General features: G+C 42.7%; 1 protein-coding gene across 2 annotated transcripts in view; it reads right to left on the bottom strand.

Annotated features, from left to right (window-relative positions):
- Positions 1-8,793, bottom strand: part of arhgap20b (Rho GTPase activating protein 20b) — a 41,391-nt gene extending 32,598 nt beyond the window's left edge. Inside the window, exons 1-2 of one of the 2 annotated variants that reach the window (XM_071338344.1) lie at positions 8,303-8,789; positions 1,697-1,779 (exon numbers count right to left, since the gene is read on the bottom strand). In XM_071338344.1, coding sequence (XP_071194445.1) covers positions 1,697-1,779; positions 8,303-8,377 — 158 coding nt within the window. In that variant the 5' untranslated portion in view covers positions 8,378-8,789. Of the gene's footprint in view, positions 1-1,696; positions 1,780-8,302 lie in introns of both variants that reach the window. The other variant, XM_071338345.1, reaches the window with a different exon arrangement.
- Positions 8,794-15,470: the final 6,677 nt, after the last annotated feature.

Below are 15,470 nucleotides of genomic sequence, written 5' to 3'. Positions count from 1 at the left end.
TGTTTTAGGGGGTACTGCAGCACCCTCAGCACTCCTACTTCCCGTGGCTATGGTCATATGGAGCATATGCATTCTTATGCTGTACACTGACAAAATATACTGTACCATATCATATCCAGTATGGCATAATGTCGTTCAATAACTCATGACAACATAAGCCTGTCACCAGTCTGCTTCTAGTTTGCTTTCTTGGTAAATGCAGCGACAGGGCCTGTGCAAAGCTGACAGTAATACAAATATTGTATCACTGAACAATTACAATTGCTGGAAAAACTTACATTTTTCTGTCAGATGAGACAGTTATTATGGCTGAACCATGATTAAACACAATCAGTCACTGACATGAGAAAAAATTGAGCTATGAAAACAAACACTATATATACAAAAGTATGTGGACACCCCTTCGACTATTTCAGCCACACCCATTGCTGACAGGTGTATAAAATTGAGCACACAGAAATGCAATCTCCATAGACAAATATTGGCAGTAAAATGGCCTTACTGAAGAGCTCAGTGACTTTCAACGTGGCACAGTCATAGGAGGCCACCTTTCCAACAAGTCAGTTCATAAAATTTCTGCCTTGCTAGAGCTGCCACGGTCAACTGTAAGTGCTGTTATTGTGAAGTGGAAACGTCTAGGAGAAACAACAGCTCAGCTGGGAAGTGGTAGGCCACACAAGCTCACAGTATGGGACCGCTGAGTGCTGAAGTGCGTAGCGTGTAAAAATCATCTGTCCTCGGTTGCAAGACTCACTACCGAGTTCCAAACTGCCTCTGGAAGAAATGTCAGCACAATAACTGTTCATCGGGAGCTTAATGAAATGGGTTTCCATGGCCGAGCAGCCGCACACAAACCTAAGATCACCATGCACAATGCCAAGTGTCGGCTGGAGTGGTGTAAAGCTCACCGCCACTGGACTCTGGAGTGATGAACCAACGATTCACCATCTGGCAGTCTGATGGATGAATCTGTGTTTGGCGGATGCCAGGAGAATGCTACCTGCCCCAAATGGTCTGGGGATGTTTTCATGGTTCAGGCTAAGCCCGTTAGTTCCAGTGAAGGGAAATTTTAACGCTACAGCATACAATGACGATTCTGTGCTTCCAATTTTGTGGTAACTGTTTGGGGAAGGCCCTTTCCTGTTTCAGTATGACAATGCCCCCATGCACAAAGCGAGGTCCATACAGAAATGGTTTGTCGAGATCGGTGTGGAAGAACTTGACTGGCCTGCACAGAGCCCTCACCTCTACCCCATCGAACAACTTTGGGATGAATTGTAACGCCGACTGCGAGCCAGGCCTAATCGCCCAACATCAGTGCCTTACCTCCCTAATGCTCTTGTGGCTGAATGGAAGCAAGTCCCTGCAGCAATGTTCCGACATCTAGTGGAAAGCCTTCCCAGAAGAGTGGAGGCTGTTATGGCAGCAAATGGGGGAACCAACTCCATATTAATGCCCGTGATTTTGGAATGAGATGTACGACAAGCAGGTGTCCACATACGTTTAAGAATGATGGAGGCCACTGTGTTCTTGAGGAACCTTCAATGCTGCAGAAATGTTTTGGTACCCTTCCCCAGATCTGTGACACATACGTCATGTAGTGTAGCATGAGTAAAAAGGGAAAACAAGTCTGGAGACAAGTGTGCAGACAGACAGACAGACAGACATATGGTTTGACATTATTAATATGGCTGACCTGCTGTGGCCCTTTGGTTTGCTGAATGCCTTTGTGATGGCTGATTGGCCAGAATGTCTTCGCTGAAGTGCTGTCCTCATTTTCTGTGAGAAAAACATAGCTTTTCCAATCAGGGATGAAATAAACAGATCATTCATTCATGGAGCCAAAAGTGGCTTGGTAAAGGGGTAGTTCCTCCAAATTAACAACAACAGATGATTCCTTACCGTGAACGTAGTCTATGGAACAGGAGAGACTGTTTACATTTACATTTTAGTCATTTAGCAGATGCGCTTATCCAGAGCGATTTACAGTTAGTGCATTTTGTTATTATTTCATTACACATGACCAACCTTCAAAGCATTGGGTTGTGTTTCATAATGACTTGGTTTGCAATGACCTTCATCTATCTAATTTTACCAAGGAGAGCCTTGATTTGACCATGTACTGTAATTTATAACAACAACGCAGCAGGAAAATAAGTTTGCAGTCAGTGGCAAAGAAGTAAAGAAATATGATCTGCAGACTACATTCTCTCCTGGCTATAATTGAGAAAATCTATGCATGAGACATCATACTGATGTAATTTGTAGTGAAGTCCAGCAGTCATGGTAAGCCTGATGTCTTTTTAACCAATTTTGCCCACTGGGTTGAGCTCTTGTAAAATAGTTAGTACCAGGAATTGATATCTGTAGGCCTACTCGGTACATGGTTAGTCATATATTTTTCTCATCATCCATGTAGGCTACTGCATCTCATAGAATACAATACAATATAATTGTAGCACTGCAAAAATAAAAGATAACATGTTTTTTCCATCAGTGATGGAAAGCAGAATGTGGTATAGTTGCATCTGTTTCCTGCCTCTGCTAGGCAGCTGTGGGGTGAAGGAAGCCCTCTCCACCACGTCAGTATTATTAGCCCATGGGGTAGAGCTACACAATGCTGCAGGGAGGTTCTAAACTCCTCAATATTGAATCTGTGTGGTTGAGATATTGTGTTATGTGCTGTGCAAGTATTTTCTATGGTATTGCAAATCTATTTACATTTGATTTATTCACCTTCATTTTCTTTTTCTATTCTTAAATGAAAGCGGAAGTTCAATATTTTCTCTGTTGGTTCGTCCATCTGCATGATTACCATGTGCAATTTAAACCTTTCCTACTTTACAATCCAGCTGGTATGCAGTATAAGTGCACACGGATTGTTATGTAGAAGAATTAATTGGGTAATGTTTGTGTAGGGTTTTCATAGTGTCTTCTCCAACCTTTTATATATACAGTGCATTCGGAAAGTATTCAGACCACTTGAATTTTTACACATTTTGTTACATTACAGCCTAATTCTAAAATTCATAAAATAGATTTGTTTTCTCATCAGTCTACTCACAATACCTCATGATGACAAAGCAAAATACGTTTTTATAATTTATTGCAAATTTATGCAAAATAAAAAAATTGAAATATTTAATTTACATAAGTATTCAGACTCTTTACTATGTACTTTGTTGACACACCTTTGGCAGCGATTACAGCCTTGAGTCTTCTTGGGTATGACGCTACAAGCTTGGCACCCGTGTATTTGGGGAGTTTCTCCCATTCTTCTCTGCAGATCCTCTCAACCTCTGTCAGTTTGGATGGGGAGTGCACAGCTGTTTTCAGGTCTCTCCAGAGATGTTAGAACGGGTTCAAGTCCGGTCTCTGGCTGGGCCACTCACAAGAACATTCAGAAACTTGTCCCGAAGCCACTCCTGCGTCGTCTTGGCTGTGTGCTTAGGGTCATTTTCCTGTTGGAAAGTCGCCCCAGTCTGAGGTCCTGAGCACTCTAGGGCAGGTTTCCATCAAGGGTCTCTCTGTAGTTTGCTCCGTTCATCTTTCCCTCAATTCTGACTAGTCTCCCAGTCCCTGCCGCTGAAAAACATCCCCAAAGCATGATGCTGCCACCACCATGTTTTACCGTAGGTATGGTGCCAGGTTTCCTCCAGACGTGACGCTTGGCATTCAGGCCAAAGAGTTGAATCTTGGTTTCATCAGACCAGAGAATCTTGTTTCTCATGGTCTGAGAGTCCTTTAGATGCCTTTTGGCAAACTCCAAGCGGGTTGTCATGTGCTGGTTGTCACTCTGGAGCTCTGTCAGAGTGACCATCGGATTCTTGGTCACTTCCCTGACCAAGGCCCTTCTCCCCTGATTGCTCAGTTTGGTCGGGCGGCCAGCTCTAGGAAGAGTCCAAACTTCTTACATTTAAGAATGATGGAGGCCACTGTGTTCTTGAGGAACCTTCAATGCTGCAGAAATGTTTTGGTACCCTTCCCCAGATCTGTGACACAATACTGCCGTCTCGGTGCCCTACGGACAATTCCTTCGACCTCATGTCTTGGTTTTGCTCTGACATGCACTGTCAACTGTGGGACCTTATATAGACAGGTTGGTGCCTTTCCGAGTCATGACCAATCAATTGAATTTACCACAGGTGGACTCCAATCAAGTTGTAGATACATCCCAAGGATGATCAATGGAAACAGGATGCACCTGAGCTCAATTTCGAGTCGCATAATAAAGCATCTGAATACCTATGTAAATAAGTGTGAGAAAAAAATAAAAATATTTTCTGAATGCCCTGTATACAGTGCCTTGCAAAAGTATTCATCCCCCTTGGTGTTTTCCTATTTTGTTGCATTACAACCTGTAATTTAAATAGATTTTTACTTGGATTTCAATGTAATGGACATACACAAAATAGTCCAAATTGGTGAAGTGAATTGCAAAAAATAGCTTGTTTCAAAATTATTCTACAAAATAAAAAACGGAAAAGTGGTGCGTGCGTATGTATTCACCCCCTTTGCTACGAAGCCCATGAATAAGATCTGGTGCAACCAATTACATTCAGAAGTCACAAAATTAGTTCAATAAAGTCCACCTGTGTGCAATCTAAGTGTCACATGATCTCAGTATATATACACTTGTTCTGAAAAGCCCCAGAGTCTGCAACACCACTAAGCAAGGGGCACCACCAAGCAAGCGGCACCATAAAGACCAAGGAGCTCTCCAAACAGGTCAGGGACAAAGTTGTGGAGAAGTACAGATCAGGGTTGGGTTATAAAAAAATATCCGAAACTTTGAACATCCCACGGAGCACCTTTAAATCCGTTATTAAAAAAATTGAAAGAATATGACACCACAACAAACCTGCCAAGAGAGGGCCGCCCACCAAAACTCACGGTCCAGGCAAGGAGGGCATTAATCAGAGAGGCAACAAAGAGACCAAAGATAACCCTGAAGGAGCTGCAAAGCTCCACAGTAGAGATTGGAGTATCTGTCCATAGGACCACTTTAAGCCATAAACTCCACAGAGCTGGGCTTTACGGAAGAATGGACAGAAAAAAGCCATTGCTGAAAGAAAAAATAAGCCAACACGTTTGGTGTTCGCCAAAAGGCATGTGGGAGACTCCCCAAACATATGGAAGAAGGTACTCTGGGCAGATGAGACTAAAATGTCGCTTTTTGGCCATCAAGGAAAACGCTATGTCTGGCCCAAACCCAACACCTCTCATCACCCCGAGCACACTATCCCCCTACTATACCACTATGGTGGTGGCAGTATCATGCTGTGGGGATGTTTTTCATCGGCAGGGACTGGGAAACTGGTCAGAATTGAAGGAATGATGGATGGTGCAAAATACAGGGAAATTCTTGAGGGGAAACCTGTTTCAGTCTTCCAGAGATGTGAGACTGGGACGGAGGTGCATCTTCCAGCAGGACAATGACCCTAAGCATACTGCTAAAGCAACACTCGAGTGGTTTAAGGGGAAACATTGAAATGTCTTGGAATGGCCTAGTCAAAGCCCAGACCTCAATCCAATTGAGAATCTGTGGTATGACTTAAAGATTGCTGTACACCAGCGGAACCCATCCAACTTGAAGGAGCTGGAGCAGTTTTGCCTTGAAGAATGGGCAAATATCCCAGTGGCTAGATGTGCCAAGCTTATAGAGACATACCCCAAGAGACATGCAGCTGTAATTGCTGCAAAAGGTGGCTCTACAAAGTATTGACTTTGGGGGGGTGAAGAGTTATGCACGCTCAAGCTTTCTGTTTTTTTCTTATTATTTCTTGTTTGTTTCACAATTAAAGATCTTCAAAGTGGTAGGCATGTTGTGTTATTCAAATGATACAAACCCCCCCAAAACTCAATTTTAATTCCAGCTTGTCAGGCAACAAAATAGGAAAAATGCCAAGGGAGAGAATACTTTTGCAAGCCACTGTATATACAGTATTGTGTAGGGTGTTGCATACAATTTCAACCTTGGATTTTCAAGCCGAGTGATGAAAAGAGACCACAAACAAACCCATTAACATGTTAAGTAAGTGAGGATAATACATTGAGACTGCCATTGTTGATATGATGCTTTCAGAAAGTGTTCACACCCCTTGACTTATTCCACATTTTGTTGTGTTACAGCCTGAATTCAAAATTGATTAAATTGATATTTCTCACCCATCTACACACAATAACCCATAATGACAACGTGATTTTTTGTTGTTGTTGAAATTTTAGCAAATTTATGGAAAATGAAATACAGAATATCTGATTTACATAAGTATTCACACCCGTGAGTCAATACATGTTTGAATCACCTTTGGCAGTGATTACAGCTGTGAGTCTTTCTGGGTAAGTCTCTGAGCTTTGCACACATGGATTGTACAATATTTGCCCATTATTCTTTAAAAAATTCTTCAAGCTCTGTCAAGTTGGTTGTTGATCATTGCTAGACAGCCATTTTCAAGTCTTGCCAAAGATTTTCAATCTGATTTAAGTCAGAACTGTAACTAGGCCACTCAGGAACATTCAATGTCATCTTGGTAACCAACACCAGTGTATATTTGGCCTTGTGTTTTAGGTTATTGTCCTGCTGAAAGGTAAATTTGTCTCCCAGTGTCTGGTGGAAAGCAGACTGAACCAGGTTTTCTTCTAGGACTTTGCCTGTTCTTAGTTCTTTTCAGTTTATTTTTATCCTAAAAAACACTCCATAGTCCTTGCCGATGACAAGCATACCCATAACATCATGCAGACACCACCATGCTTGAAAATATGAAGAGTGGTACTTAGTGATGTGTTGTGTTGGATTTTCCCCAAACATAACGCTTTGTATTCAGGACATACATTTATTTCTTTGCCACATTTTTTTGCAGTTTTACTTTAGTGCAAACAGAATGCGTGTTCTGGAATAAAAAATGTGTCATTTAGTTTAGTATTGCGGAGTAACTACAATGTTGTTGATCCATCCTCTGTTTTCTCCTATCACAGCCATTAAACTCTTTCATGGTGAAATCCCTGAGCGGTTTCCTTCTTCTCCGGCAACTGAGTTAGGAAGGACGCCTCTATCTTTGTAGTGACTAGGTGTGGAGGTACACCATCCAAAGTGGAATAGACAATGTCAGCTTTTATTTTTTTACCCATCTACCAATAGCTGACCTTCTTTTTTTTTTTTTTTTTTTCTTTTTTTTTAACCGTTATTTTACCAGGTAAGTTGACTGAGAACACGTTCTCATTTGCAGCAACGACCTGGGGAATAGTTACAGGGGAGAGGAGGGGGATGAATGAGCCAATTGTAAACTGGGGATTATTAGGTGACCGTGATGGTTGAGGGCCAGATTGGGAATTTAGCCAGGACACCGGGGTTAACACCCCTACTCTTACGATAAGTGCCATGGGATCTTTAATGACCTCAGAGAGTCAGGACACCCGTTTAACGTCCCATCCGAAAGACGGCACCCTACACAGAGCAGTGTCCCCAATCACTGCCCTGGGGCATTGGGATCTTTGTTTAAAACAGAGGAAAGAGTGCCTCCTACTGGCCCTCCAACACCACTTCCAGCAGCACCTGGTCTCCCATCCAGGGACTGACCAGGACCAACCCTGCTTAGCTTCAGAAGCAAGCCAGCAGTGGTATGCAGGGTGGTATGCACTTTTCGTAGCATTGGAAAACCTCCCTGGTCTTTGTGGTTGAATCTGTGTTTGAAATTCACTGCTCAACTGAGGGACCTTACAAATAATTGTATGTGTGGAGTACAGAAATTAGTTAAACACTGTCATTGCACACAGAGTGAGTCCATGCTACTGATTATGTGACTTGTTAAGCTGATTTTTACACCTGAACTTATTTAGGCTTGCCATAACAAAGGGCTTGAATACTCATTGACTCAAGACATTTCAGCTTTACATTTTTAATACATTTGTAAACATTTCAAAAAATATAATTCCACTTTCGCATTTTGGGCTATTGTGTGTAGGCCAGTGACACAAAATCTCAATTTAATCAATTTTAAATTCAGGCTGTAATAAAACAAAATGTGTAAAAAGTCAAGGGGTGTGAAGGCACTGTACATCTACATTGTAGGACGTGTTATATAAAAGCCTGATACAGCTTTCAGCTTGGTTTACAGAAATTAATACAAAACATTTATCTACATTCTAAACATTCATCAAGTCTTTGACAAATAACTTTGACGATGTACGTGCATCCTAACACACATACACACACACACACACACACACACACACACAATGATTTGAGATTGCACAGTACCTAATGTAGAAAGTGAAATAAAATGAAGTAAGAAGAACTTACCTTCTCCTTCTCTGGAATCCTTGATTCATTGCAGTTTACTTTGGAGTAGGAGCCAATGCTTTGTTGAGGGGTCATCTTTTTAAGCCAAGCAGGTCACAAACGCTGTCAGTGTAATGTCCCGGTGCACTTCGATGCTGCCGTTCACTACAGAGGAAAGTTTTTAAAGGTAGCAAAAAATCATTGTCACACTTTGTTGGACAAAAGAATTTGCTTGTACTGAGAGCCCTCTACAGTGGTACCGTAAGAGGCACCCTTTTCCTGCCCTTTCCCAAATCTCACTGCTTTCTGAGCTGGGCCTCCCTCTTTCCTCCTCACTGACTAAATAAGGATATCCCATCCCAGTCTCCTCACACAGTAGCCAGTGTGCAGCCCACTGAGGATGGGGCAGACAGTCGGTCAGGAGGACCTTCTCAGGTTACACTTTATTATCAAGCCTTCACCCAGGGGGCACTAAGGAGGGAGTTGTGGTGAGTTGAGGCTGCACAGTGCTCTCAACCTCTTCCTGTGGTATGACTGAGGTTGGAGAGGATTCAAGTTCCTAATGCAACAGGTACCGCTCATTGTGTTACACTAGTACAGTCCATTAAGGTTGTTCGGCACCTAAACGACGTGTGATTGTACTAACGTTAGGCCTACCTTTGACCTTCATCAATGCATCAATTGAAATATAGAAAATATATCGTAGCTTGGTATCCCTTACAGAAAAACCACATGAAAATCACATGATTTCACATTAAATTTCACATGTGAATCCATGTGTTTTTGGAACATTTCACATGTGGTCACCAGAAATTCCAGTGTTTTTTCCTTAAAGGATCAAATAATTTATTCCCAATTTAAGTTTACACTAAAGCCAAAATTAACAGTAAATTCAATTTTAACAACGAACTAAACTTTCCAAGTAAACCTTAGGCAAACTACAGTTACAGCTGATGAGAATCAGTTAGTGAATCTGCTGGAATACAATCCTGTTTGTGTTCTGTGTACTAATGAGAGAGGGTATATTGATATTGCCTGACGACTCAAACTGAATTCTTCCACTGCTCTATGTTCTTTATACATTTCAGTCTCAGACTGCCATTGTTGAAGTTGTTTGTGGTGGTGACGTCAAAATGAGGGTGGTTGTACAAAACAAAGTAATCAATGACTGGATCATCTCTAACCAATAAGAGATTCATTTTCAAAACGCAGCTTTACCCACGTGTGTTCTGGCATGGGCCTAACCCAGGCACCTGAGCGAGATTAATCGAACCCCCTCATTGCGGAGTAGAAACTAACGTACGTGGGTATGGCGTAGTGTTTGGCTGGAGCTAGGAGTTTGGGTAGCCAGGCAAATATTGATATGGATTTAATTACCACAACAGATGTGCTTCTCCTATCAAACATGAACAATGACATTTTCATGGATTAACTTTCCATCCATATGTCCACAGCTTAGAAGCTTTCATTTAGTAATTTATTCAATGATTTGACAATTGCACTATGAACTTCCTATAACACTAATGTACTGTACTTTTGATGCCAAGAGTGTGCAAAGCTGTCATCTAGGCAAAGGGTGACTATTTGAAGAATCTCAAATATAAAATATATTTTGATTTGCCTAAAACTGTTTTGGTTATTTCATGATCCCATGTGTTATTTCATAGTTTTGATGTCTTCACTATTATTCTACAATGTAGAAACTAGTCAAAATAAAGAAAAACCCTTGAATGAGTAGGTCTTCTAAAACTTTTGACTGGTAGTGTCTGTTAGCACATTTTTGAAAAATGCTAACACTCAGGATACCTAAGGCCTGAAAATCAAAAGTACAGTACATTAGTGTTATAGGAAGTTCATTGTTAATGAAGTACATCATGGAAAATAATCACCTGCATCTCTGAAGCAACCAACCAACAACTCTTCAAACAACACTAAAGATAGGTAGTGGTTTGATACTTCCCTTATGATATGAGGGAGGGACCCCAAACTTGTGTTAAAACTTAAATTGCACACAATATGGTTGCCCTGGCTTTACTATCTGACACTTTTAACAGTTACCATCATATTCTAAATAGCACAGGTCAGGTATCAACAATTTCATTCTCAATTCACATGTGCAGGCACAATGTCTGATTCACTATATCTCCCTTTTTGCTACGATAATTTTTTTTTTTCAGACTTAATGATCCCAATAATTTTTCACCATAACATTTTCACCATATGTAGTAATAATGCTCATTGAATGCATTCTCAGCTTGATTTTAAATATATATATTTTAAATTGTTGTTCTTAGGAAAATTGGTACATATTCTAATTGATAATGTATACAAACAATGTGATGCATTTTCTGAATGTTTATACAGTGCTTGGTATTCATCATAAAATTTGCAGTTTTGTCACAATGCCACAGCTGTATCAAGTTTTGAGGGATCGTGCAGAAGAGAAGTGTGGTCTTCATGAATGCATCCTGGTTTCAACTATTCCCGGGCAGATGGCAGACATCGTGTATGTCGTCGTGTGGGCGAGCGGTTTGCAGATGTCAACGTTGTGAACAGAGTTCCCCATGGTGGTGGTGGAGTTATGGTATGGGCAGGAATAAGTTATGGACAACGAATACAATCCCGAGGCCCATTATCGTGTCATTCATCTGCCGCCATCACCTCATGTTTCAGCATGATAATGCACAGCCACATGTTGCAAGGATCTGTACACAATTTCTGGAAGTTGAAAATGTCCATGTTCTTCCATGGCCTGCATTCTCACCAGAAGTCACGCATTGAGCATGTTTGGGATGCTCTGGATCGACGTGGACGACAGTGTGTTCCAGTTACCGCCATTATCCAGCAACTTCGCACAGCCATTGAAGAGGAGTGGGACAACATTTCATCGGCCACAATCAATGGCCTGATCAATTCTGTGCGAAAGAGATGTGTTGCCCTACTTAAAATAAATTAGGCACTAATGAATTTATTTCAATTGACTGATTTCCTTATATGAACTGTAACTCAATAAACCTTTACAATTGTTGCCTGTTGCGCTTGTCACGTGTGCTCCCTCTCTGGCCTCTAGTTCACCAGGCTACTCATTATGGTGCACACCTGTCACCATCGTTACACGCACCTGCGCGTCTTCAGACTCACCTGGACTTCATCACTTCCCTGATTACCTTCCCTATATATGTCACTCCCTTTGGTTTCGTCCCCGGGCGTCATTGTTTCTTTTTAATTTCTGTGTTTCTTGTTTTGGATTATGTTTATTAAAACACTCACTCCCTGAACTTGCTTCCCGACTCTCAGCGCATCAGGGAGTGTTTTTTTGTTTTGGTGGGAATGTTGTGTCCGGGAGCCGTTACAGGCTCTCATGCCTCAGCCGGATCGCCAGGCTCCCCTGCTACAGCTGGCTTGTCGGGCTTTTATGCCTTCACCAGATCGCCAGGCTCCCCTGCTTCCACCGGCTCATCAGGCTCTCATTCCTCAGCTGGATTGCCAGGCCCCCATGCCTCAGCCGGTCTGTCAGGTTCCCGTGCATCAGCAGGGGTGACAGGTCTGCTCCTGATCCTCGGGATCGTCCCTTTGGTTGCCGTCCTGCGGCTGGAGCCGATACGCGCCGGGGAGGGGGTACCATCACGTATGCTCTCTCCGGCGCTCTAGGTCGCCATGCTCCCGCGTTTCAGCCGGACTCACAGGTTTCCCGTGCCTCAGCAGAGGTGACCGGTCCTTTTGGTCGGCGTCCTGCAGCTCGATCGGGCACGTCGGGGAGGGGGTACTGTCAGTGTGCTCCCTCTCCGGCCTATAGTTCACCAGGCTGCTTGGTATAGCACACACCTGTCACCATCGTTACGTGCACCTGCGCGTCATCAGACTCACCTGGACTCCATCACTTCCCTGATTACCTTCCCTATATATGTCAGTCCCTTTGGTTCCTTCCCCAGGGGTCATTGTTTCTGTTTCATGTCTGTGTGCTGTTAGTGTTTCTTGGTTTGGATGATGTTTTATTTGATTAAAACACTCACTACCTGAACTTGCTTCCCGACTCTCAGCGCATATCGTTACAGCGCTTATATTTTTGTTCAGTGTATATTATATTATTTGCATGAATGTCATGGTGCGGCCAGTTTATTATGTACACCACCCCATTCACTAAAATAGTTTTCTCCTACAGACAGTGAGTCACGTGGCCTTGGCTTGCTATATAAAGCGGGCAGACAGGCATCCAGTTACTGTTCGATTAAACGTTAGATTGACATAAGCGACTTTGAGCGTGGTATGATCGTTGGTGCCAGGTGAGCCGAGTCCAGTATCTGCCATTATTGTCCGTCTGTCTGTGTGGTGCGCATATTTGTCTATCTCTTTGAACACACTGACAGTGTCATTGTGCAAAATAGTATGCAGCATCATCATCAAAAGTTCAACATTCACCTTCTGCTACCATTTCTGTCAAGCCTTCTATGCATACAGTTTGAAGCATACGTTCGATAAATCCAACGTACAGTATGCACCACACCAAACGCAATGCTGCGAGGCAAACACAGCGTTTCATTGAAAATTCATGTAATTCTGGTGTACCAAAATGCAATGTCGCTGTCGGTATGATCGAAGTGTTACACTTCATGTGTAGCCAGTTGATTTGATAAACGTTTTGTGTGTTGAAAGAAATTCCTTCCCCAAAACATTCTCAATTAAATGTTAACTGCAAAGTAGGTTTACCTGGCAGAGTAAGTATATCATTTGCACCTATTATTTGTTATTTGCAAACTTTGCTATGAAAGGAGCAGCAATTGTACAGAACCATCAATAGACCGTCTAGATCAGGCCTGGGCAAAGGCCGGCCCTGGGGCTGTATGTGGCCCGCAACCTGATCCAATACGGCCCACAGAATCATGCTCAGATCACATAAAGAATTTGCGATAGTAATGTTTTTCAAAACTTATGTTATTCAAATTAAAAGCCCTATGAATACTCACCTTTGTGTAATGATTTAACTCCCACCGCTCGTGGGACATTTATTTTGAAGACACGTATAAATAACAACTGCACGAGGACAGACAGTGACTGACAGGCTGACACACACGACACAGTTACAAATAGAAGCTAGCAAGAAATTGCACAAAATTTTTTTTTCTAAGATTTCAAAGAAAAGGAAAGTAGACGATGAATGTAGGGTGTTCCAGCAAGAGTGGACATCGAAATATTTCTTTATTGAGGTATCAGTGAAAGCTGTGTGCTTAGTGTGCAACGAGAGCATCGCTGTCTTGAAAGACTACAACTTGTCCCGACACTTCCAGACAGCATGTAGAGAAATATAGGAATATGTCTTCTAAGCAGAAGGCAAGTGTATCGAAAGAGTTGCTTTCTCAGCTGCAAGAGCAGCAAGGACTTTTCACAAAACTGCATTCAGCAAATTACGGAATTGCGAGAGCTAGCTATGTACTGACCCACAAAATTGCTAAACATAACAAGCCATTCGCTGACTCTGCACCAATACTTTGCCCTGACAAGAAAGAGCTGTTTGAAAATGTTTCCCTGTCAAGACGAACAGTGACACGGCGCGTTGAGGACATCGCAGAGAATATGGAACAACAATTGAAAGACAGGTGAAATCCTTTACCTTATTTCTCCTTGGCCCTGGATGAGAGCAGTGATGCACGTGACACGGTGCAGATGTCGATATACTTACGAGCCATAACCCCAGACTTTGAAATTACAGAGGCGCTTGCTTCAGTGCAGTCAATGAAGAGCACAACCACATGGAAAGAGTTATTGGAGGAGGTTAATAAGTGTGTGGCAAAGCTGGGACTGAGTTTTGAAAAGTTATCCAATTTGACCACTGACGGGTGCCCAAACTTGACAGGAAAAATTTTTGGCCTTTTGAAAAGGATACAAGATCAAGTAGCTGAGCTGCACCCAGATCAGAAAATTATTTTCCTGCATTGCATTATTCATCAGGAGGTGCACTAAAAATGAGCCATGTTGTGGATACAGTCACCAAAGTGGTAAACTTCATAGAGCAAAATCTTAAAACCACAGGCAGTTTGTCTCACTGTTGGAAGAGACAGAGTCGGGTCATGCAGATCTGTGAAAGGGCAGTGTGGAGTGCAATAGAGATTTCATCATCTGTGGATCTGTTGGTGCAGTATCCAACAGTGAGACAAATTGGAGCGGGTCTAGGGTTTCTGGGATAATGGTGTTGATGTGAGCCATGACCCACCTTTCAAAGCAGCTACATACGTGAGTGCTACGGGTCGGTAGTCATTTAGGAAGGTTACCTTAGTGTTCTTGGGCACAGGGACTATGGTGGTCTGCTTGAAACATTACAGACTCAGACAGGGAGAGGTTGAAAATGTTAGTGAAGACACTTGCCAGTTGGTCAGCGCATGCTCGGAGTACACGTCCTGGTAATCCGTCTGGCCCAGCGGCCTTGTGACTGTTGACCTGTTTAAAGGTCTTACTCACATCGGCTGCGGAGAGCGTGATCACACAGTCGTCCGGAACAGCTGATGCTCTCATTCTTGTTTCCGTGTTATTTGCCTTGAAGCGAGCATAGAAGTAATTTAGCTCGTCTGGTAGGCTCGTCACTGGGCAGCTCTCGGCTGTGCTTCCCTTTGTAGTCTAATAATAGTTTGCAAGCCCTGCCACATCCGATGAGCGTCGGAGCCGGTGTAGTACGATTCGATCTTAGTCTTGTATTGTCGCTTTGCCTGTTTGATGATTCGTCAAAGGGCATAACAGAATTTCTTATAAGCTTCCGGGTTAGAGTCCCGCTCCTTGAAAGCGGTAGCTCTACCCTTTAGCTCAGTGCGAATGTTGCCTGTAATCCATGGCTTCTGGTTGGGGTATTTATGTACAGTCACAGTGGGACGACGTCCTCGATGCACTTATTGATAAAGCCAGTGACTGATGTGGTGTACTCCAAAAATGCCATCGGAAGAATCCCGGAAGATATTCCAGTCTGTGCTAGCAAAACAGTCCTGTAGTTTAGCATCTGCTTCATCTGCCAGATGGAGGGCAAGGGAGAGCTTTGTATGTGTCTTTGCGTGTGGAGTAAAGGTGGTCTAGAATTGTTTTCCCTCTGGTTGCACATTTAACATGCTGATAGAAATGAAGTAAAACTGATTTAAGTTTCCCTGCATTAAAGTCTCCGGCCACTAGGAGCACCACCTCTGGATGAGCGTTTTCCTGTTTGCTTATG

Source organism: Salvelinus alpinus, chromosome 13 (genome assembly GCF_045679555.1).
Source record: "Salvelinus alpinus chromosome 13, SLU_Salpinus.1, whole genome shotgun sequence".
NCBI classification, from domain to species: domain Eukaryota; kingdom Metazoa; phylum Chordata; class Actinopteri; order Salmoniformes; family Salmonidae; genus Salvelinus; species Salvelinus alpinus.
This window is presented reverse-complemented; position numbering and strand designations above follow the sequence as displayed.